Source organism: Neodothiora populina (assembly GCF_041146345.1).
Source record: "Neodothiora populina strain CPC 39397 chromosome Unknown canker_contig_8, whole genome shotgun sequence".
Taxonomy (NCBI): Eukaryota; Fungi; Ascomycota; class Dothideomycetes; order Dothideales; family Dothioraceae; genus Neodothiora; species Neodothiora populina.
The window spans coordinates 1,400,604-1,421,952 of record NW_027191411.1 but is presented as its reverse complement, the minus strand read 5'-3'; the positions used below and the strand labels follow the sequence as shown (position 1 = coordinate 1,421,952).

Here is a 21,349-nt window from a genome sequence, read left to right as displayed (position 1 = left end):
ACTGGCCTTTATTGTTCGTCACTCTTCGGGTTCGCAATGTGTTTGATGCATCGGTCAAACCTCAGACTCGAGTGCAACTCGATGCTTGCCCTCATGTCAGATGCGCCGCGGCCAGATATCTTGTCTGATTTGTATAAGACAAAATCTGACTCGAGTCTGGAAGCCACACTGAACCCATCTTATGTCGAGACGCAAGCATAACTTTGGGAGTCTGTGGAAAAGGTTACCCTATGAGGACGAGATAACATCATCAACGCAGGGACTCTAACTCCCACACCTCATCAACGATTCGACGGCTATTGTCATTGTATCCATCAGTCAGCACGTGGCTGAGGTGACATTTTCGATAGCGCTGTCTCGCTCAGCACTGCGAGTAGTACCGCATGTTCAATCCCTGGGAGCCACTACTAGCATACCATAGATGATTGATTCTCAGTCGCTGCATCGTGAGGGGATGCTCAGTAGCGCTGGGGAATCACTATCTCAACGTAACATACCACATCCAGTTGGAACAAATCGCAAACATTACAAACATATTTTCCATCTCTTAGCAGGTACAAGACCAAAGCCAGTGCTGGGTGTATCCCAATCGTCTCTTATGCCATAACATGCACGGCTTTCTCCAAGCCACTCGACGCGACACGATTGATAGTCTAGCCACTCTGGGTTAAAGCTGCACACTCCGCAATCGATTCAACATCTTCTGTTGCTTCGAGTAAATTTTTTCTTCTTGAATTTGACATTACCAGCACGTTGTGTATGAGTTGCTTCCTAGTATTGATCAACTCAGAACTAAACGATCTGACGTGCGATACGCAAGCATGCGTATCAATTTGGAAAAGTCGACGAGTCTCGTTTGAATATACCTGGTATCAGAGCTTAATGGCTTTGAGCGTAGAGTGTCCTTTTAATCAACCGAGAATCAGTGTACAACCTTGCGCGACTCGCATGCGATCAGTAGCTAGCAAATTCCAATCGGTCTCCAAGTGCGAAAGCAATACGATATGCCAAGCCATGACGACCAGTCTTGAATGGGAACTGCTGACCTTGTCGAGCATGTTTCTTCTTGAACAGTTGGGATCAATGCTCCAGTGATTGACAGGGCTGTGTGTATATAACTCTCTTCATTTTCGATGCGGACTGTGGCCCGTTTGTATGCAAATTCTGAGAACGGAAGCCGTACCATTCGTTGGGAAGGAGAGCCGATCGTGAGTGAGATGGTTATGTGATTACAACCATGATGTACACAAGGTCGGTGATCGGGCATATCTGAATACGTAGCACTCGATTGTAGGGTCTGACTTAGGACAATAGGTCAAGTCAAATAGGCATCTGTAGCACAAGATCTTTATGTGAACATGCTTTGCCTGGATTGGAGTCTAGGGGTCTAATGAGGTGAGAGGATCGCCCATCAAGCTACATGCGTGCATGCATGCAGTACAGTACATCTGCGTCTAGCCGTATTACAGTCCTCCCACTGGCGTTCCGCTCATCTCTTCTTCTTCTTCTTCTTCTTCTTCTTTGTTCGCTTGGGCTCAATCTATCTATATCGGCACATCCTCCATCATCTCCAATGCACCTTCTCTGCCGACTGTGAGAATCACGTCTCCCAGAGTCTTGCTCACGAAGCCCGCCTCGCAGTACGTGAAGTAGTACTCCCACTTCCTCCTGAACAGCTCGATGTCGCTCTTGGTCATGCCCTCGTGCTCGGTCAAGAGCGCGGGCTTGATATCGCAGTCGAAATTGGCCATGAAGTTCTCTTTCCATAGTCGCAGGGTTTTGGCATAGTGCGGTCCGATGTTCTCGAGGGATTCAGGGATCAGAGTCCCTGCTGAGCCGGCTTTGATGCTTTCGATCAGCTGCGTCGTGGTTGGCAGGTGGCCGCCTGGGAAGATGTAGCGGCGGATAAAGTCGTCTGATTTGCTATATGCGTCGTAACGCTTTTGGTCTCCATGTCAGTTGACTGCTTGCGAGAATAGTGATGATTGTAGGATGACGAGCTTACGTTCTCTGGCATCGTGATGCATTGGAAGCAGGCAATGCCACCTTCCTTCTTCAAGAGTCTGTTGATGCATTCGAAGTATGTCGTGAGGAACTCTCTGCCGACGGCTTCTAGCATTTCGATGCTCACTACCTTGTCAAATCCCCGTCCACCGGCTGGCACTGGTAGTGCACGATAATCGCACAGCAACACCTCTATCTTATCGGTGTAGCCCGCTTCCGCTATCCTCTCTTCTGCTAGAGCCTTTTGCTCAATCGACAAGGTCAGGCTGGTGACTCTGCAGCCTGTCGCCCGTACGGCGGTGATGGCGAAACTTCCCCATCCTGTGCCTATCTCAAGAACGTGATCTGTCTCTTTGATGTTGCAGTTTTCCACAAATCGCATCAATTTGCGCTCTTGTGCTTGCTCGAGGGACTCTTCCGCGTGCTTGGGATCCGATCTGGGTAGCCATATGGGACATGAATAGGTCATGTCAGGGGAGAGAAACGCGGCAAACATTGTATTTGAGATATCATAATGCGCGGCAATGTTGAGTCTTGCTGTTGTGAGGGTATTCGTTTTTCGTAACAGGAAAGACACCTTTCCAGACAGATTCGACGTGAGTGTGGAGCCATTGGATAAGTGGTTACGGTTGCATATGAAGAGCTGGTGAGGGCGTGTCAGTGAGGAACCTCTACGTTGCGGCGGAGCATGTATTGTGGATAGAAGTGTAACTCACCCTGAAGAAAGACGTGAGATCCGTACACGATACCTCCCCAAGCATATATGACTCTGCGAAACCCTGGAACTTCATTAAGTCCCATACGCGACCTTGTTTGTTGAACTACACACCATGTCGGCAAACAGCAGCATCCTCACCCAGAAGGTCTCATTGTGAACGGTCAACACTACCTGCGGCGGCGTGTAGATGGTCTTTGGCGAGCTGCCCGTTGCGAGCTGATCGTCACCATAAACACTGATCTTGCCATTAGTGTCGACTATCTTGAGCTGGCCTTCTTGTATATGCGACAATAGCGATAGAACTACAGTGCGCGAAAGGCCTACTAGCGGACCCCAAGCATAGCCTCGGAGAGACTGCAAAGGCGCAGTCAGGGTATCCGCGATCATCATAGCAGCAACACTCGTTTGAAGCAAAATCGAACGCGCCTACGGAGATATGTTCACCAACGTACAATTGAAGAAGACGACAACAGCGAAAGCAAGTCACATCGGAGAGTTTAAATTACCTGTCTACGCAATACCTCAATCCAACGGCGCCGATGCATGCATATGCACACATCGCAGACATGGATTGGAAAGTCCCGTGGAGTTAACGTGTGTGATATCTCCTTGGTCTTTTCCTTAAAGAGGTGTTAATGACGCTCATGTTCCTGTCAGACTGTTAGATGAAAATTAGTGCTTCCGCGGGCTTCGGCGCATCGCAGCCTGGGGACAATCATTTGAAGCAGTCTGATTGTTCGTCCATCTACAACGGGGTCAACCTCGATTTGAGCATCTTGACTGCATTCACGGCTTCCATTTGTTCGGGTCCCAGTCAAAATGATAACAAATGGACATGGTGAATGGACAATGGATCGAATGCGACAATGCCCCGACAATGCCTCAACAAACGCCGTCAAAAGGTCTCAAGAGCTTCAACCCCACCAGTTCGGTTTTTGTATTTCCCCGACCGGACGCAGGGTCCGCGTCAAAAAGTGGGACCCCTCTTCTCAAGATCGATCACGGCAATCGACGGGCTATCCGAAGATCTGATAGCGGCGATGGATATAGCAGCAGAACCATCGTGTACCAACAAAATCCATTCACCATGGTTGTTCACTATCGTCGAGGCAGCTGTCGAGTATGACTTGGCCAACGGTGATCATGCTTGCAAATGATATAATATCGCTTGCCATGCTTGGATTTTTGCGTATAAGTAGATAAGGTACCATGAGGTAGACATTAGTGAGATTCGCCGAGGGACAGAGCGGAGATGAACGCGCTTTAGCCACGCAACGCGTCGAATCGCGTCGCACTGATATTGATTTCACGTTCACAAAGCCATCTACTGTACCTGTACACAACGCATATACCACTCTACAAGTCAATTGGTAAACAGATATCGTATCACAATGCTTGCACTCCGGAAGCAAGACAAGAGCGCCCCAGCGTGCCTTGTCAACATCCTTCCGTGCAAAGTACATCACAATGGCCAAGTTAATGCATCGCAAAGACATTGGGATCCACAGTCGAGTGAGGATGGCAAAGAAATGGCGTATTTCCGAGGGCGGAAACTTATTGGTCGTGCGTTGAACATACCTGAAGGTTACAAAGGTAGTGCAAGTCTTTGATGGTTTATTGTCTTAGATGGCGTTTTGACACATTTATAGGAGTAGTTGTAGAGAAGACCGATCGATGCCTTTTACAGCCTCCAAGCAGCTCCATGGCAGACGCAGATGAGGAGGAAGAAGAAGCAGATGTCGAGGCACCTGAAGTCAAGATCGTGAAGGAATCTGCTTCGTTCGACAAGATCACAGTCTGGGACCACGAGGCTCAACCGCTAGATGACAGCCCTCATATCAAGGGCGTGCAGGAGTGGATGGCTTTTGCGCAATCCGTAAGTTGTCGTCGCCTTGAGGCCTGTGAGACGATACTAATCCTTAGTTCAGATGCATTCTTACGACGATGAAGCATAGCTATGTTTCATCACTTTTCGTCCGCCATCAATTCGAACCACATAGCGAAAGGTTTGAAGGGAAGATATCAGGCGCACGGCGTTTCAACTCGGTTCTTTCGTTTTGTCTTTCTGCTCCTTATCCCAAGCCTTCTGATCCTTTTGAAATTCACCCTTGAGACGAAGATACGTCTCATCCCTCTTACACCTCTCCCACACTTCCTTGAACATCACACTGGCCTCTTCCTTGTCACTCTGATCAGCATGCCCCGTACTCCGCGGCAACACCTTCCCATCCCCATCATATTTGCGCCCGCCCTTGTGATTTGAATATCGTCTGGCGCGCGTGAAGCCCATCTGGATGAACTTGCGCGTCATGTCCATTCCCACGAAATCCTTGAGTTCGGCAAACTTCTCGAACTCGTCCCACAGTAGTCGCGATGACTGTCGAGCGATCTCAGGAGTTCGGAACCGCCAGAGAGGTAACAGGTAGGATTTATAGGGCTCGAACGTGAGCACGCCGAGCTCGCCTCTGCCTATGCGATAGCTCATTCGTCCCGCGTGGTTGAGTTTCGGGCAGGGCGCTGAGGGCGCATGCAGCTGTGAGTGGGGTTTGGTCGCGCGCGGCATTGCAGTATACTGCAGCAATCGCTCGGTTTGTTTGTTGATATGTGTAATAGTAATATTGTATGAAGCAGCAGACTGTCGGTATCGATGCACTGCTGGTCCACACGCACGCACGTTCTTCCTAATGAGAGAATATATGTAATCCGACACTCGAGAATATATACAACTATCCACTGTAATACAACACAAAGGAGACATGCCTCAGTCAGCAAATTGATTATTCCAATAATACGGCATCCATCACTCAAGGCACCAAAAAACGAACCGATGACGACAACGCCATAATGGGGCCAACCAGTCACAAGCACAAGGTAAGGTACCTAGCGCGGAGGCGCAAAAGCGAGGTCGTGCCCGGGTTCGAACCGGGGACTCGGGAATGCAAAGCGTTCTGTCATGACAACAGGGCATGGTCAAAATCCCACGTGCTTACCACTACACTACACAACCGTTTACAGATGTATTAGATGTGGAGAAAATCTGCAATCAGATAGTATATATTATTTAACAAGATTGCCTCCAATGGTTGGAAGGCGACCTGCCTGGAATCAGGGCCTTTGGATGGTGTAGTGGAATGATCGGGCGGCATGGTGCTCTGTTGTACTGTGCATATCGTCTCTTGATAGCCGTGAGGAGAATGTCGAAGGTGGAAGTTGAGGTGTGTGAATTGCTCGTAATAGGGGAACACCAGTGGCAAAACCTGACAGTGAATTGAATGAATGCGCAAACAAGAATAACAAATTGTTGCAGTAACCGTAGATTTGGAAACAAGAATTTGTGTTCGCATGTAGGGTCGAGCGACCGTGCAAAATGCTGATTGAAACTGTGCTATGGATTAAGGTAGTGGTGCTACTAGACAGGGTCGCCCCTCCTGACTCGAACCTCGGAAGACGTATGCTGTGGTACATGCGAGGAGATCTAATGGGCTCTGATAGCGATATACGGTTTCATCATACGTTTATTGGCAAGCAGAGCAAGAGGCGTTTCATTACGTACTAGGGCTCTGGAACATCTGAGTAAGGATTCCAAAGTGAGGTAGTGGTTGATGCAGTGTGTTCGTTTTCTCTATTTCGCTAATCATACAATGGTATTTTCTCAGAAAGACTTTCGAGTACATGCTATTTTACATCTCAGAATTTGGTCGTGGGCCACTACACCGTGGCGAGAGCCACTTCGGGATCATGCACCACGAAATTGTTCACCTCTGCCGGGAACGTTGGCTTGAGACAGCGGCCAGAGACCAGAGGAATCCGAGGAGTCGTCAGATGAAGCTTTCGGCTCAGGTTCGTCGACTGGCGCTTCATTCGAAGCAGATGAACCTTCAATGGCCACACTCTCGGCAGGGTCCATGATCAGAGCATCTTCCTCGCCTCCAAACTGGTCGCCACCTGCTATGTAGCTTGTCTGATCATCCGGAGGGGAGATGGTATCAGGGTCAAATTGGGCTGCTGTAGACTCTTCTCCCGAACTCTGTGCGCCAAGACCAGCTTGCTGTTGCAGACTTTTGAGGATCGACTGTTCCCTGGCAGAAGTGATTTTCTTCCTCTGAGCTGCAGTAAAAGAGAATTGACTGAGGACTTGCTCAATCTTCTCTTCCACGATAGTCTTCACATGGAACGCCAATGGTCTCGTGGTGAAGATGCCGTTGAATCTGTAGCTGAGCCAGAGATAGGCCACAATAGCTTTATGGAGTCGCTCGAGTTTGCGCAAGTAATCCCTGCTTGCAGACATCTCCATCTCAAGAGTCTCGAGTGGCATCTCTGGCATGTCAAGCAAAGAGCCTCCTCTTTGTTGTTCGATACACCTTGCGAAGGCAGGCATCAAGACTTTCCACAGCTCCGAATCAGTCTTGCCTGCCGGGCACGCGCAGAGGATGTTTCTGTCTGTAGTTGTGAGACCCTGAGCAGGTTCGATGAGATCAGCAATCCACAACTGGTCTCGCAGACCGCAGAGATGGAACCTCGAATGCATCTGGGAAAGCTCGTGTAGACGTAGTAAGATATACGAAAAAGGCGTTCCGGGAGGGAAATAAGTGGCGAAACGCTCGACGATGGCGGCGGGTGGGAAGATACCAGCTGTGCGGATGGGCTCCGGTTCTCCCTTCATGGCTGCTGCTATTACTGGGAAGTCGAACTTCTCCAAAGTGGTCACGAGGCCCATAGTAGTGGTAGCCTCATCGGGTGACGACTTCTCTACTGGCGAGGATGGAGTCTTTGAAGCCTCATCTGCTTTAGAAGGCTCGGTAGCCCCCTCTAGCGGGGGCACTTCTTCACCTTTGGCAGCAGCAACACTAAGAGCGGCTTTCGCAGACTCGTTTGCCTGGTGCGCACTCTTGTAGCGACCCGCGCGACCGCCGATCTGCTTAATATCTGCTATGGAAAGGGTACGTTGTCGGAAGCCATCGAATTTAGAGGATGACTCGAAGATAATACGCTTGATGCTTAAGTTCAGACCCATGCCAATGGCGTCGCTGGCAACGAGGAAGTCGTAGTCATTGTCGGGGTCGTTGAACAGCCTTGCTTGCTGGGCTCGCGTTTCCGGCGGCAGACTGCCATAGACAGTGGCGACTTTCCTACCAGTAGCTTCCTCAATTTGTTTGCGAAGGGCATGGATGCCCATGACACTGAAACTGACGATGCAATCGCCCTTGCGCAGTGCCTTCAAATCGCCCTCCAAAGCCTTGTCGGACATCTTGAGGGGACTGAGACGTGTGTATTCGTGCACGTGAAGCTTCTCGCCAATCGAGGCACAGATCTCGCGAACCAATGGAACGGTTCTGGCTTCACCGCAGAGGTGCAGCTCTCTGGCCTTGACACCCAGGACAGCTTGGGTCCAGGCCCAACCACGGTCTGCACTGCCGATCATCTGGATTTCATCGATGACCGCAACGTCAAGTTCTCTGTTGAGAGGCATCATCTCGACAGTACAGCTCTGCATGGGTGCTGTAAGAGAATCGTCGGGACTTCGTCGCTCCTCGCCAGTGATCAGTGTGCAGCGCTTGCCCTGAGCATTCATTCTGGTATAGACCTCGTGGGCCAGAAGACGCAGCGGACCGGCATAGACACCACTCTCGGCCTGCTCAAGGCGTTTCAGCGCATGATAGGTCTTTCCTGAATTCGTGGGTCCAACGTGGAGATGGATCTCTCGATGGCGAGTTCGTGTGGCGGGGAACCATTCGGTAGGGTAGCGCAAATCGGCAAGCGCCTTCTGGTTGCGTATGTCAGACGGAGTGAAGCGAGAGCCAGTGACATGATCGTAGAAGGCGTATTTGATGCGGTCGTCAAGACTGTTGATACCGCGCTCATAGAAGGCATCTCTCAGGGATTGTATGACGGAAACAGTAGCACCGGGGCTCTTTGTAAGTAACGAAGAGTTGGTGGTTTTGGACGGATCCAAAGTAGCCACGAAGTCGCGCCACAGCTGGTTGAATGGAGGATCGCCAGGATTTTGCTGTTTTGCAATGGGCGCATCAGCAAGTTCGCCTTTGACAGCCTTTAATCGCTCGGGGAAGATGTCTGTGAACTTTGGCTTGTAGGAATTGAATAATCTGGAGCCCTTGTCGCCACCTCTGCGCCCACTGCCGCCCGGCCCACTGCCACCTCCTAGACTCCAGCCTTTTTCTTTTCCCCTACCCGGACCTATACCGGGTATTCGCTTGGTCCCGGGTCCAGTTCCTTCGCCTCGTCCACGATCATTCTGGTGACGATATTCCGAAAGCTGGCGCGTGAATGGCCGATATGAAGCATAAGTGCGACGTGCAGAGCGTGACGGGAGACTGCTCTGCGTGAGACGGTGTTGGCTGTTGCGTAAAGAAGATCGAGGTGCTTGTGTCAATCGCTGGTGGCGGAATGCGCAAAGAAGGCATTTGCCGGTCTCCATAGAGTGCTATGGGCGATATCCCCCCAGCTGGATGTGTCTCAAAACCCGACTGTAGATGGTCTTCCACTAGATACAGGATCTCGAGTGGTTGAATGGTTGAGGCACGTTGCTCAGCTATATAATTACAGATCGCCAATGAACTATTGTTAGGATGCCGAATGTTTTCTTTAAACGGAAAGTCTGTCAAGTCCAGCTTCCATCATGCCAAGGTCGTTGTTGAAATAGGAAAGAGTGTTTTGAGATTCGGTGAGGTGGAGAAAGGGCGGCGATTTTGTTTGCCAGACACAATACAGGAATGAATTATGAAATGATAATAGAAATGATAATTATTCTTCCCAGTCATTGAAGACAATAAAGTTGGAAAAGAGCCAGGGTCCAAGCAATGATTAATGATTGCGCCGGCGGAAATCGTCAATAATTAATGTCAAGGCTGTAAGTGACCGTCATTGCCACCGCCACCTCTTCCGCTCCGCCACGTCCGCCGTCATCTCCCTTGCCTCTGCTGCCCCTTCATCCCCCCACCCCCGCTACCGAGCGACAGTCCGACCATGCACCGAACACCGATCGCCGAAGATTAATTAGCATTTGAATTAGTCCTGGTCAACCCTCCTGCCTCAAATCAAACCAATACGACAGTAAAGTGAGCCTTGCGCCTGGCTGGCTAATTATCCGACATACCTTAAGGTACCCTAAGCTACCTTACCTCATACAACTTCCGCGACTTCTGTGTTCTATAATTGCGACTTCCTCTGACGTCGTTCCTTCCACTTCTTGTGTCTCTCCCATGAGCCCAACCGGGGATCTCCAGCTACTGTAGCTCAGTCCAATCGCTCAATCTCCTTTACGACTCGACTTCCACGATTCTTCAGAAAGTCCACTAGAACTTCTCGATACAATCACGACAGAAATACAATACCCCAATTGCCAATCACACTCTTGTCGTCCAGGGATCCCGATTGGGCAGGGCGTGACTTCCGCACCACCTCCGCCCCGAGCCCCGCAATGGGATCCATCATAGATCTGCAGAGACACCGTATGTTTCTCCAAGGAGCAGGCATTGCTGCATACGAGAAACATGATAACTAAGAATCGTCGTGCCGTCAACAGTCATTCTCGATGTCCTGAGGAAAACCACCCGCGGCGAAGTAGGCTGTCCTTCGCGAACCTCGCCCACTGTCCATCTTACCTCGTGCTGAAACCTTTGTGCTTTTAGTGGAAAGTGCTCATCTTGGACGAGTACAGTCGCAAGCTGCTCGAGAACATCATCAAGGAAGATGATATCCTGAACGAGAACATCACCCGTACGATCAGTCTCCATACCACCCTGCGCGTCATGTCCATTCCTGACTCGCTCTCCAGACATTGAACAGATCGAAGAGCGACGGCCCACTAACCGCGATGTCGACGCTATATACTTCCTTACCCCTAAACCCCATATAGTCGATTGCCTCATGGCTGACTTTGAACGACGGCGCTACCGGAAAACAAATCTGCTTTGGACTTCTCGTGCGTTTTATCTCCCTGCCTCCACACCCGCGCCCTCCGTGCCCCTGGCTGATCCCGAACCACAGTACTACACCCGGCCCTTCGAGCCCGCATAGACAAATCCACTATTGCGAGAGAACAAATCACTCTATTTCGTGTCCTGAATGTCGACTTCTACCCGAGAGAATCCCATCTTGTCGTCTTCCGAGATCCCTGGAGCTTTCCTGTCTTGTACCATCCTGCCTGTAACAACCTGGTCAGACAGCACCTGGAAGACGTCGCCCAAAAGGTACCTCCTGCTATCCTGTCAACGTCTTCCGTCATCTCCTGACTTTACCAGATTGTCGGCGTGTGTGTAGCCTTGGGCGAATACCCTACCATCCGCTACTATCGGCCTCGCCTTCCCACCCACGAGGCCAGCGTACTCTGTTCACACCTCGCCCGTTTTGTCCAAGACGAACTCGATCTTTATGCCAAGTTTCACGAGGACTTCCCGCCGCCTTCAAATCGACCGAGGGGTGTCCTGTACATCACGGACCGATCCATGGATCTATTCGCCCCGCTTCTGCACGAGTTTACCTATCAGGCCATGGCCCACGACTTGTTGCCCATCAAGGATGGGGACAAGGTCACCTACAAGACCATTGTGAACCAGGACCGCCCCGACCAACAGGAGAAGGAAGTCGAGATATCCGAAAAAGATCACATATGGGTCGAAAATCGACATCGGCACATGAAAGACACAATTGAAAAGATCATGGGCGACTTTCAAAAATTCATAGACGAGAATCCACATTTCACAAAAACCGACGACAACGCGAACAGCCTCAACGCCATCAAGGACATGCTTGCCGGGTTACCGCAATTCACAGAAATGAAAGAGGCTTATTCGCTACACCTTAGTATGGCCCAGGAGTGCATGAACATCTTTCAGCGCAACAAACTTCCCGACTTGGCATCCGTAGAACAGGTGAGGCGACTCAGCCATGAAATGCCTACGTGCCTACTAACAGACGGCCGTAGATTCTTGCCACTGGCCTCGACGAGGACTACCGAAAACCCAAGAATTTGGCTGACCAGGTGGTCAGAACGCTCGACGACGAGAACATAGCGCACCCGGATCGGTTGCGCTTGATTGCTCTGTTCTTGCTATACAAGGATGGCCTTCTCCCAGCAGATCTCCAGAAGCTAATCCTTCATTCGCAATTACCCCTTCAGGATGCTGAAGTGCTACGGAACCTGGAGCACCTCGGCGCTCGTGTGGCGAGGAACCTCAAGGATTCGCGACCCGTGCCAGCCCCGCTATTCCCACAAACACCGCCACCCACCATGGCACAGGAAGAATATGCTCTCAGTCGCTTCGAGCCTGCCCTGCAGTCTTTACTGACCGGCCACAGCACGAACAGTGTGGATCCCGCCATCTTCCCGTATACAAAACCTCCACTGGACGCTGGAGGGGCAGATGTCGACATGTCGGCGACTTCATTACGCTCAGCCAAGCCGACCTGGGCCAAGAGTAAGACTACTAGCAACGAACCCAGACAACGGGTGATTGTCTTCATGGCTGGCGGTGCCACTTATTCTGAGAGCCGTGTCTGCTACGATTTAGCCAGACGAATGAACAAGGACATCTTCTTGGTGACCAGCCACATGTTGACACCAGCACTCTTCGTGCGACAAGTGGGAGACCTCGGCGTCGACAAGCGTCGTCTCGGCATCCCGGCGGAGATGCCTCAGCCGAAGGCTCCCGCGCATCTATTCGAGCCCGAGGAGCCTCCCAAACCGGTACAGCAGCCAGTACAGAAGGCGCCAGCAGCGGCGACATCTCACTCCCCCGCGCCTGTGGCGGCAAGCGCACATACACCCTCGAAAGCGGCGGTAAACTCGTCGCATTCCCAAACATCATCGAAACCCACAAAGGAGCCAGAAAAGGAGAAGAAGAAACGACACTTTTTCTCGAGTAAACGTCACTAATCTCCTTTGCTACAATTGTACGGATGAATCTGGGACACCTCATTACTTTACAATATAATCGACAGTGTGTAGGCATGTCACAAGAGCAATATAGACAGTCTCGAAGATTATACACATTACAGCAGTCGAACTCCCATGTCACAATAACTTACGTGTCCGGAGATCTGCTACACAGCACATGCTGAACAATTCTTACCTACGGTGCCTGGGTCATCCCAAGGTCCCGGTAGCGTGTAGGCAAAAAATAGCTGCTGTACATATCCAGAATCTCTGCGTGGCCATAATCTCTTTTTCCACATGTTTCGTATTAGCTATCACTGCTCTATGAGACGTTTGATTCATGTAGTAGGTAGACCAACCATATGTCAGTGGGGGAAGGAGCAACCTTCTGCGTCAACGCCAACGCCAGCCCTGTATCCGGTAATTCGCAAAATCATTGTCTTCGTTTCGTAGTGTTATTGCAATTTAATAGCGGTAGCGCGTGGAGTAGTCTGAACAGGACGAAGTCAGTACACGACAGCCTCTGGCAGATGGTTCCCAACAAGCCCTCTTGACGCACCTTTAGGACTAACGACAAGACCACGACCCTTCTTCGCACCCCGATAGATCGTCTCAATGATATCTATAAGCTCCTGTTTATCTTCCAACACCCAGTTGAGCTTGTTGTTGTTTCCCGTGCCGAAATCGCACATCATGTGTTTGTTGCGAAAGAAGAACATGATTGTCACGGGATCGTACAGCTCGTACATTTTGTTGAAGTCGGGCACTTGGTCGATGTCGCAGACGTAGACTACAGCAAAATTCTTGACTCGGTCGGCGATGCCTGTTTATCCACCCAGTAGTGACGTTAGAGTCTGTTTTTTCTTCTTCTTTCCGCTCGTAGGCTGTTTGGTGGAAGCATGGACTGATTTGACTTACGGTAGAGGACTTCATCTTGACGCATGCAGTCTGGATCCCAATCACGGCCGAACCGGATCACGACCAGACGCTCCTCTTCGGACATGATGGCTTGGTCCACATGCCAACCGGTGTTCAAGTGAGGAAGGACGACTGAACCCATGGCGATTCACAAAGTATGAATGGTGCGAAAATGCTTCGGCGAAGAGTCTGCCCAAACGAGTTGATGGAGAAACGTGCAGTAGATGTATGTCGAGGGAGTGTAATATTTTTCCCGTTTGTTGTTTGACCAGTAAGGATAAAGTAAGGTCTGGTAGTCGACTATGAGTTTCCACACCAAGACACAGTGTAGGAGTGCATGTGAAAGTCAAGCACAGTGACGTCCCCAAGCCCGCTGACTCAGCCTCGATGGTAGCTTCGCTGGAAGCTTAGACACCATAGAATAGTTCACTGTATAAGATGCTATAGCAATCTGGTCATCTACTTCTCCGGCCATACATTACTGTCCGAGCTCTTAAGACGTCTATTTTATCCTTTTACCACCACAGCCTTGTAGGACGTGAACTCCACTCGCATATAGACGGTGACCAAGAACCATCTGTCGAACCAAAGGGGTGATAAGACATGGCATCGGCTACATCCAACGTCCACGACCACATGGACTTTAGCCCAACATCGGGTAAAAAGAAGTTCATTCCTTTAGGTAAGATTGTTTTACATGCCACAAGAGGAAGACATATTGACAAGTAGTCAGAAAACAATCCCGAAGTGATGAGCTCTCTGCTACATAAACTAGGACTATCAAAGCAGATCGCCTTCCACGATGTCTATAGCATCGATGATCCTGACCTTCTAGCCTTTGTACCTCGTCCAGCTTATGCGCTGCTTCTGGTGTTCCCTGTCAGTGATACATATGAACGCTTCCGCATTCGGGAGGACTCAGCCAAACCACACTATGCTGGATCTGGTCCTGACGAAGAAGTCATATGGTACAAGCAGACCATCGGCAACGCTTGCGGCCTGATCGGACTTCTACATGGAGTCAGTAACGGTCCTGCTCGATCCTTCATCGATTCCGAATCTAGCCTCGCTGGGTTACTCCGCGATGCCATTCCTCTGCAACCCGAAGCACGCGCGGATCTCTTGTACGAATCGAAAGCTCTCGAGTCTGCGCACCAAAGTGCTGCGACCGAGGGAGACACGTCTGCGCCACCGGCAGAGGACAGCGTAGATCTACACTATGTTTGCTTCGTGAAATCAACAAAGTCCAACCATCTTTGGGAGATGGACGGTCGGCGCAAAGGCCCACTCGACCGTGGCGAGTTAGGTCCCGAAGACGATGTTCTGAGTGAGAAGGCCCTTGATTTAGGGGTCAGAAGCTTTCTCAAGCGTGAATCAGAAGCAGGAGGCGGCGATTTACGTTTCAGTCTCATTGCATTATCACAGTCTTTTGATTGAAGTCGTATTTTTTCTATACACTACCCGCTAGATTTTTGCTTTAATCGCCCACATGACGCGACGAGCAGACAGTACATTCCACAGCTGACAACCACCGAGATTCTCGTTCCACTAAGATGCTGACAGTATGTGCAACCCCAATCACCGCTGTATTGCATTCCTCTACCGGATAATGGTCTATCACCCCGGCGTGGGTGTGAATTTATCGGTTGGTTGGTACACGATTGAACATACTAGCTGGGAGCATTGTAGCCCACACCTGTACGACATGGATCTGACGATTTTTAAGTAGAATAGATCGGAATGCTGTTGCTTGCGGCACACCACGGTAATGTGAGACTCTTTGTCTCTCATCGCTATTACCGGTCCCAAACACGAGAGGATCGACAAAAGTTTATTCTGCACCCGCTGATAAGAGTTGTCCTTATTTGCATCCGCCAGTCCCAAAGTTGATGTTAAAACGTTGCAAATGGGTGTCTTAAATACTCGACATTAAATGATTTAAATGGTCCAGAAACCACTATTTGAGGAATAGTCGCGTTGCACTAGGAACCGTGCAGCGGACGCCGTTGGACTCACGGCGGAACGACGTTTGCACTGGCGAGACCTGCATCTGCGAAGGCTTGCTAAGTCAATATGACGAACTTGGCAACGGCAACTCAAAGCAATTCTACATCATTGTTAACCTATCCCTCAGACATCCAGCGCCGTCATGGCATTTCTTACTTTTGTCCAACTCTCCTTCATCACTTCGGAGAGGCAATACAACGTGGGAGGTTCAAGCAAGCCTCCGTCAACATGGGGCTCGGAGGTCATCTTAGAAATCCGTCTACCATTCTTACTCATGTTCAATCACGGAGTATTCAGATAGTGGCTGTGAGCTTTGCCGCTGTCAGTGTCTTTGCTTGTTTGATTACGCTGTACTGGTTTCTCTTGATGAAGCGGAACTTCAGGCGAAGGTTCGCATACTCGACAAACAAAGTGACCCGCCAAACAATTGACATGGATCCAGTCTCATCTTGAATCTAATCCTCAGCGACACACTCAAATCTATCTGGTATCTCGTATTCGCCGCTGTTTCTCTGCAGATGGGAGCTATAAAGACGTCGTCCGATTTCTGCCAGGCCAATGGATTCTTGTTACAAGCGGCCATCGAGTCATGTGGTGAGTGCAGACATCGTAGTTGAAGCTCTTGCTTGATTGCACAAGTCTAATAGTCAGCAAAATAGATGTGGCAATATTGCTCATATCGGTGCACATGTATTTGCAGATTTTCAGCTCTACCAGTAAGCTATTCGGCCACGATGGGCTCTATCGATTTCGACACACTGCATTAGCTGTGTATGTGTTGTGGCCGATATTGAGTGCCTCTCTGGCTTTTGTGAATGATCAGAGTGGCTACGTCTCCAATGGCCCATTCTGCACCCTGCCCATCCGGCCGTTTTGGTACAGACTCGCCCTCACATGGATCCCGAGATACTTGATATGGATCTACGTCATGTTCGTCGTCGTTCGCATCTACGTGCATGTTGGATCTGGGTTCTCGGTCTTCGCTACGCCCGGAGACCAATTCTCGTCTAATGATGTCGCACTTAAAAGTGAAGACCTGGCGACAACCACGCCACGCACGACGAAAGCAAAAGGCCTTCCTGGTTCTTTCGACTCCGACGATACGGCAGATTGGTCAGCCGGCCACGGTGATGTGTCGCCAGGAGAGGTAGACCGTCAACGATTAGATGTGCCAGAGATGAACTGGGCGGTGCCATCCTTTGCACAAGCTCCTGGAGGACCAGCTCCAGGACCAAACGGACCGGAACCCGGGACCGAATCTCGTCGTGGTAGCCGTGTTGCTTTCCGTCACGATAGCACGATGAACACAGAAAACCACCCATTCGCAGAGTTGAAAAGAAATGCACCCAATGTGGCTGCGACCTATTCATTTAGATACAATGCCGGCGATGTCTCGCCCGAAGGGGTCCATCCACTGGCTCCAATCCAAGAAGTCCGTACAGATGCGCCCGGCGCACCAGAGTGTGATCAGATCTCGGAGGATACACCCCTGAAAAAGCGCCGTAGGGCAATTCAGAGGCAATTGCGTCTTTTGTTCATCTATCCAGTCGCTTACATGATCATGTGGGCAATTCCGTTCGTCTACCATAGCATGAACTACTCGAATTATTATGCTCGCCATCCGGTCTATGGTCTCGCGCTGGTAGCCGCCATATGCCAGTGCTCGCTCGGTGCCGTGGACTGCATAATCTTCGGGTTTAGAGAAAAGCCATGGAGACAGATTCCAGGCAGCGACGGGTCCTTCGTTGGCAGCTTCATGTTCTGGCGTTTCCGAATGGAGAGGATAAGATCGCATCTGTCGACCGTACGAAGCCGCACATCTGTCGACCAGGAGGCGAACATTGACCACGAAGAACACAAGCCGACCAGGAGTCGCAGCAGCTTTATGCGCTCAACTTCATACAACAGCATAAGACACTCGATACACAAAAAGACCTTCTCGGGTTCTTCGGACAGAACATCAATGGCCGCAGAACAAGCAGCGCAGAGACTGGCGCTCGAAAGGGAGGATCGGGAGAACAAGTCAGTGCCACCGACACGCAATACATCAGTCACTCACGCCGCTACCACACCCACGGAATGGTGGGACAGACGATTGAGCGAGGCAGTCCTCGGTGTGGCGGATGAAGACGACCACGATGACCGCCACAACTGAGGCAATTTCTTTTCTTCAATAACACCACTGCATCACATAGCGAAGGAGTTTTGGGGTTTTTTTAACTGTTCTTGGGGGTTCTTCTCCGAAAGAGGAGTGGGCATGTTTGACGTTTGCAATGGATAGCATGAAAACGACTGCTATAGACGACGCTACGCATAGATATTACCAACAAGGAGGAGGGTGTATGTGCATGGATGCCTGCCTCATGTCGCATCAACACGGAGACGAGAGTACTATATCTCGCACGAAAGCTATCACTATCAGAATAAACATTAATACAATTATTTCACGTCAATGTCTCCAATGTCAAGTTTTACAAAGCACCGTTACCAAGTCGTGTCAGATCTTCAAAAATGTATATTCTTTGCCTAAGGAGAGGAATCTATCTTCTAGTCTGATCCCACGAATCCAATCGCAAGAGAAGAAGAAGCCCACCAATAATAGAAGGGGATCTCCATTCCTAGTTAGATCCACCAACAGTCGGCGTTCGCCCTTCCTTGAGCGGCAGGAAAATCTCCGTCCAGAGATCACTGCCCTCAGAAACCGCATAAGTCAGATCGACTGCATCGAGACCCACAGACTGATCGTTGTCGTCGGCGCCCTTCATGGTCGCCAGTTGACTGATGATGTTGTCGAGGGACAGAGCTTTGCCCACCGCTTGGGTGGCGCCGGCCTCGAGACCGACGTGCACGATGTGGATATGGAAGTGGTAGTAGGTCGGTTGGTCTGTAGATTGTCAACTACACATGTCGTCCAAGATAGAAAAGAAGAGAAGACAGAGAGAGGAGAGAGAGAGACTTACAGTGGACGTAAAACTTGAGCATATCGCGCTCGATCTTGCCGTCATACAGCCTCACGACCTGATCAGCCAGGCCGGCCATCATGTGCCTCAACCACGGCACATGCGCCTTCCTGAGATCTCTCGCGCTCCAGATATCCCGTCTCTCGACGAGGGCGAGGAGATGCAGGGCGCCGAGCGTCTCGCGATCCCAGTTCAGATCAGGGAGTAGCAGGAACCTCTCGTCTGCAGGCGTTGATTCAGCGGGCGAGCGGAACAGCACGTCTTCTTGCTCCGTCCGCCCTTCGATGATGTTGTACACCCAGTTCAAACGGCCTTCGTCGCGCTGCGATTGCATGTACGGCCGCACGTACGAGGCGTAGATGGATGCGGTTTCGGTCACGAGCCGCACCGCTTGCGCCGTGTACTTCTTGATGTGCTTGTCTGTGCATGGGTAGATGAGGTTGATTTTCAGATCCGCTGGTGGTGGCGGCCCTGACGATGAGGCGTCGTTGCCCTCATCGTTGCTGCTGTTGTCGGCTGATGCTGCTGATGAAGATGAGGACGACTTGGTGCACGCCAGATACCATCGATAGACATCGTTGTCGCCGAGGTTACGGATGTGCGCCAGAGAGGTCGGGAGGGTGTGCAGGTAGCTTGATTCGGACTGGAAGGCTGCCCGCTCGGCGAGCAGGATGGCTGGTTGCCCGTCTATGGATCCCTTGAGGACTATTCTGCGCCCGGCTTGGTCTTTGGTTTTACGCGAATAAAGCGTTTAATAGTCAATAATTTGCTTTCTTCCTCGCTTCTCTAATTTGTAATTCACGTTTTCTTCGCTATATAAGATGATGGAATTGTGGTGTGGTGGTTGGAATGTGTGGCTTTTTTTTCTCGTTTCTACACATAACGCATTCGTGGATGGATGGATGGATGGATGGATGGATGGACGACGGTGGTGGTGGTGGTGATAGTTACCTTGATTCAACAGCCGCTCAAACTGGAAGCGTGTGACTAGCGCCTCCGCTTCTGTCATCTTCGTTGTCTCTGCCATCGGATCTGGACTTGGAGGTTTGCCTGCCTGTGATGGGATATTATGGATCTTGCGATCCCGCAAATGTCGCTGCGGGCGGGGGTTTCGAAAATGAGGGGTGCGGAGACAGCGTTTGCTTCTCCTTGCTTTTTGAACGAAAGTGGTTATTGCACGTCGCTCTAGTCGTGCACTATACCAATGAAAATAGGACTGGATCGTCACGCGAATCCAACAGAGGACCACGATCTACTGCAAGATGGTCTCGATGGGGAATTACTGCCAGAAAGGTTCCCACATAATTTCTGTTTGCCAAAAGGGAATCCGGCACGGGGCTTATTCCGATAGTTCAACGCCATTATTCATATTTCCTCAAACATCCAAACGGCGTCACGCCTTGCCGCCCATCTTATATGGCAGCCACTTTCCCAGCACAGGCGGCGAGTCTTGTCTGTTGCGTTTTGATTCATGGATTTCTTTGATTTTCTGGGATCGCCATTTGACGGCCCGCCACGCCACCTTTCCCCTTGGGCGTGAAGATTGGTATTTGTGCTGTCACTATTGTAATATCAACCGGAACGCCTGTCACCCTTCTCCCATTCACCCGCTCCGTGATCTTGTCGTCATAGACGACAAGTAAAACACGATCCAGCAGGTACAGTCCTCCCCAATTTGTTCCAGGCCATGAATCATGAATACAAGCCTTTTCATTACGACAAAGGAATCAGACTAGGTAACCTCGTCAAGTCTCGATGAATCTCGAGCTCATTAATTCGTCAACGTAAGCCCTTTGCACATTGACACTTCCTTTGTCGGCTTGTTTGAGCAGGACTGCCAGGACCTCGATGGGAGGGTCGAGGTTGAGCATGTTTGCTCGCTTCCAACGCTTGAGTCGGGCGATTCCGATGCATGGCTAGAGCGAGGATTAGTCCACGTTATCCCATAACGGAAGGTGTCTCATGGCGACTGCGACTCACCCCATATTGACCGCTCATGTCCCATTCACGTAATAGTTTGTCCTGCACACTGAGGCCTTCTTGGTGCACCCGAGGTGCTTTTCTCTCGCGCTCCTTCGTCTGCCAGTATCTCTTGATCTGTGCATCTGTGACCCTCCTCGCTCGCGCTTCCTCGTCTCCGTTCCAACCGCTCCCACTCCGCCCACCTACTGCTCCAGTATCATCCGCAGTTGCTTTGCCACCCAGCACGTCCTCGGTGCGGACCGGTCCTGACTGCAAGGCATCATCCAATTCAGCCTTTACGGAGACGGCCTGCTCGGTAATCGCGGCTTGCGCTGTGGTGGGTGACTTTGCATCCGACTGCTCGTCATCCACAATGACTTCATCTAAAAGTGTGGGTTCCTTTTTTGCTATGACATTGCGCTGGGCTGCTCCGGGTTTGGTGACGCGATTCGGGCCCTGCTTGTGGAAGGATAATGTAGACTGCGCTGCTCGTTGACTGCTGCGCGCGGATGCGAGAGGAGTCGAAGTTCTGCGCTTGGGGGGCATTGTTGCCTTGCTGTGATTGTAACAATTGCTGTGACTAGGCTGATGAATGATTGATGTTGAATGCTGTTGAGTGATGTAGCATATCGGTATGTGGTGATTGGGAGTTGTGATCGCAGAATGCGAACAAATACAATGTGTTGCACTGTCTACGGTAGCAGTTAATGGCCCTTCAAAGCGATGACGACATGAAAAGCGATTACTTCGGACGTGGTTGGCTAAGAGACCAACGCGGAAGCACGTGGTCCAATTTAAACCACTTTACTTTCACTTGTACCAAAGTAAAGGTAAAGGTACCTTGAGGTAGACAAAACAATAATACAACAACACTCGGAGACAAAC

At 50.6% G+C, this 21,349-nt stretch overlaps 9 protein-coding genes across 11 annotated transcripts; 4 read left to right on the top strand and 5 right to left on the bottom strand.

The window, feature by feature from the left end:
* Positions 1-1,544: 1,544 nt before the first annotated feature.
* AAFC00_006940 (uncharacterized protein) lies at positions 1,545-3,112 on the bottom strand (the record flags this gene model as incomplete). Of its 2 annotated transcripts, none has more annotated exons than XM_069346970.1 (4): positions 1,545-1,940; positions 2,006-2,647; positions 2,721-2,783; positions 2,834-3,112. In XM_069346970.1, the coding sequence occupies 4 exons, from the start codon at positions 3,110-3,112 to the stop codon at positions 1,545-1,547; spliced, it is 1,380 nt and encodes a 459-aa protein (XP_069199847.1). The 2 variants fall into 2 exon arrangements, with proteins under 2 accessions (XP_069199847.1, XP_069199848.1); XM_069346969.1 differs by having other exon boundaries at positions 2,834-3,109.
* Positions 3,113-4,113: 1,001 nt separating this feature from the next.
* Positions 4,114-4,677, top strand: AAFC00_006939 (uncharacterized protein; the record flags this gene model as incomplete). The annotated part of the gene is made up of 3 exons (XM_069346968.1): positions 4,114-4,315; positions 4,372-4,598; positions 4,651-4,677. The coding sequence occupies 3 exons, from the start codon at positions 4,114-4,116 to the stop codon at positions 4,675-4,677; spliced, it is 456 nt and encodes a 151-aa protein (XP_069199846.1).
* An 83-nt stretch (positions 4,678-4,760) lies between these two features.
* On the bottom strand, positions 4,761-5,285 carry AAFC00_006938 (uncharacterized protein; the record flags this gene model as incomplete). Its single annotated transcript, XM_069346967.1, has 1 exon — positions 4,761-5,285. One exon carries the CDS (start codon positions 5,283-5,285, stop codon positions 4,761-4,763), a length of 525 nt encoding a protein of 174 aa, XP_069199845.1.
* Positions 5,286-10,160: 4,875 nt separating this feature from the next.
* Positions 10,161-12,617, top strand: AAFC00_006937 (uncharacterized protein; the record flags this gene model as incomplete). The annotated part of the gene is made up of 7 exons (XM_069346966.1): positions 10,161-10,191; positions 10,266-10,303; positions 10,372-10,459; positions 10,518-10,664; positions 10,730-10,932; positions 10,984-11,613; positions 11,667-12,617. 7 exons carry the CDS (start codon positions 10,161-10,163, stop codon positions 12,615-12,617), a joined length of 2,088 nt encoding a protein of 695 aa, XP_069199844.1.
* A 465-nt stretch (positions 12,618-13,082) lies between these two features.
* AAFC00_006936 (uncharacterized protein) lies at positions 13,083-13,677 on the bottom strand (the record flags this gene model as incomplete). 2 transcript variants are annotated; one of them, XM_069346964.1, is made up of 3 exons in its annotated part: positions 13,083-13,108; positions 13,177-13,440; positions 13,536-13,677. In XM_069346964.1, the coding sequence occupies 3 exons, from the start codon at positions 13,675-13,677 to the stop codon at positions 13,083-13,085; spliced, it is 432 nt and encodes a 143-aa protein (XP_069199842.1). The 2 variants fall into 2 exon arrangements, with proteins under 2 accessions (XP_069199842.1, XP_069199843.1); XM_069346965.1 differs by having other exon boundaries at positions 13,536-13,620.
* Positions 13,678-14,138: 461 nt separating this feature from the next.
* AAFC00_006935 (uncharacterized protein) lies at positions 14,139-14,972 on the top strand (the record flags this gene model as incomplete). Its single annotated transcript, XM_069346963.1, has 2 exons — positions 14,139-14,217; positions 14,269-14,972. 2 exons carry the CDS (start codon positions 14,139-14,141, stop codon positions 14,970-14,972), a joined length of 783 nt encoding a protein of 260 aa, XP_069199841.1.
* A 798-nt stretch (positions 14,973-15,770) lies between these two features.
* Positions 15,771-17,697, top strand: AAFC00_006934 (uncharacterized protein; the record flags this gene model as incomplete). Its single annotated transcript, XM_069346961.1, has 3 exons — positions 15,771-15,931; positions 15,985-16,136; positions 16,202-17,697. The coding sequence occupies 3 exons, from the start codon at positions 15,771-15,773 to the stop codon at positions 17,695-17,697; spliced, it is 1,809 nt and encodes a 602-aa protein (XP_069199840.1).
* Positions 17,698-18,160: 463 nt separating this feature from the next.
* Positions 18,161-19,529, bottom strand: AAFC00_006933 (uncharacterized protein; the record flags this gene model as incomplete). Its single annotated transcript, XM_069346960.1, has 3 exons — positions 18,161-18,426; positions 18,503-19,228; positions 19,454-19,529. 3 exons carry the CDS (start codon positions 19,527-19,529, stop codon positions 18,161-18,163), a joined length of 1,068 nt encoding a protein of 355 aa, XP_069199839.1.
* A 718-nt stretch (positions 19,530-20,247) lies between these two features.
* Positions 20,248-21,010, bottom strand: AAFC00_006932 (uncharacterized protein; the record flags this gene model as incomplete). Its single annotated transcript, XM_069346959.1, has 2 exons — positions 20,248-20,418; positions 20,483-21,010. The coding sequence occupies 2 exons, from the start codon at positions 21,008-21,010 to the stop codon at positions 20,248-20,250; spliced, it is 699 nt and encodes a 232-aa protein (XP_069199838.1).
* Between the last annotated feature and the right edge of the window lie 339 nt (positions 21,011-21,349).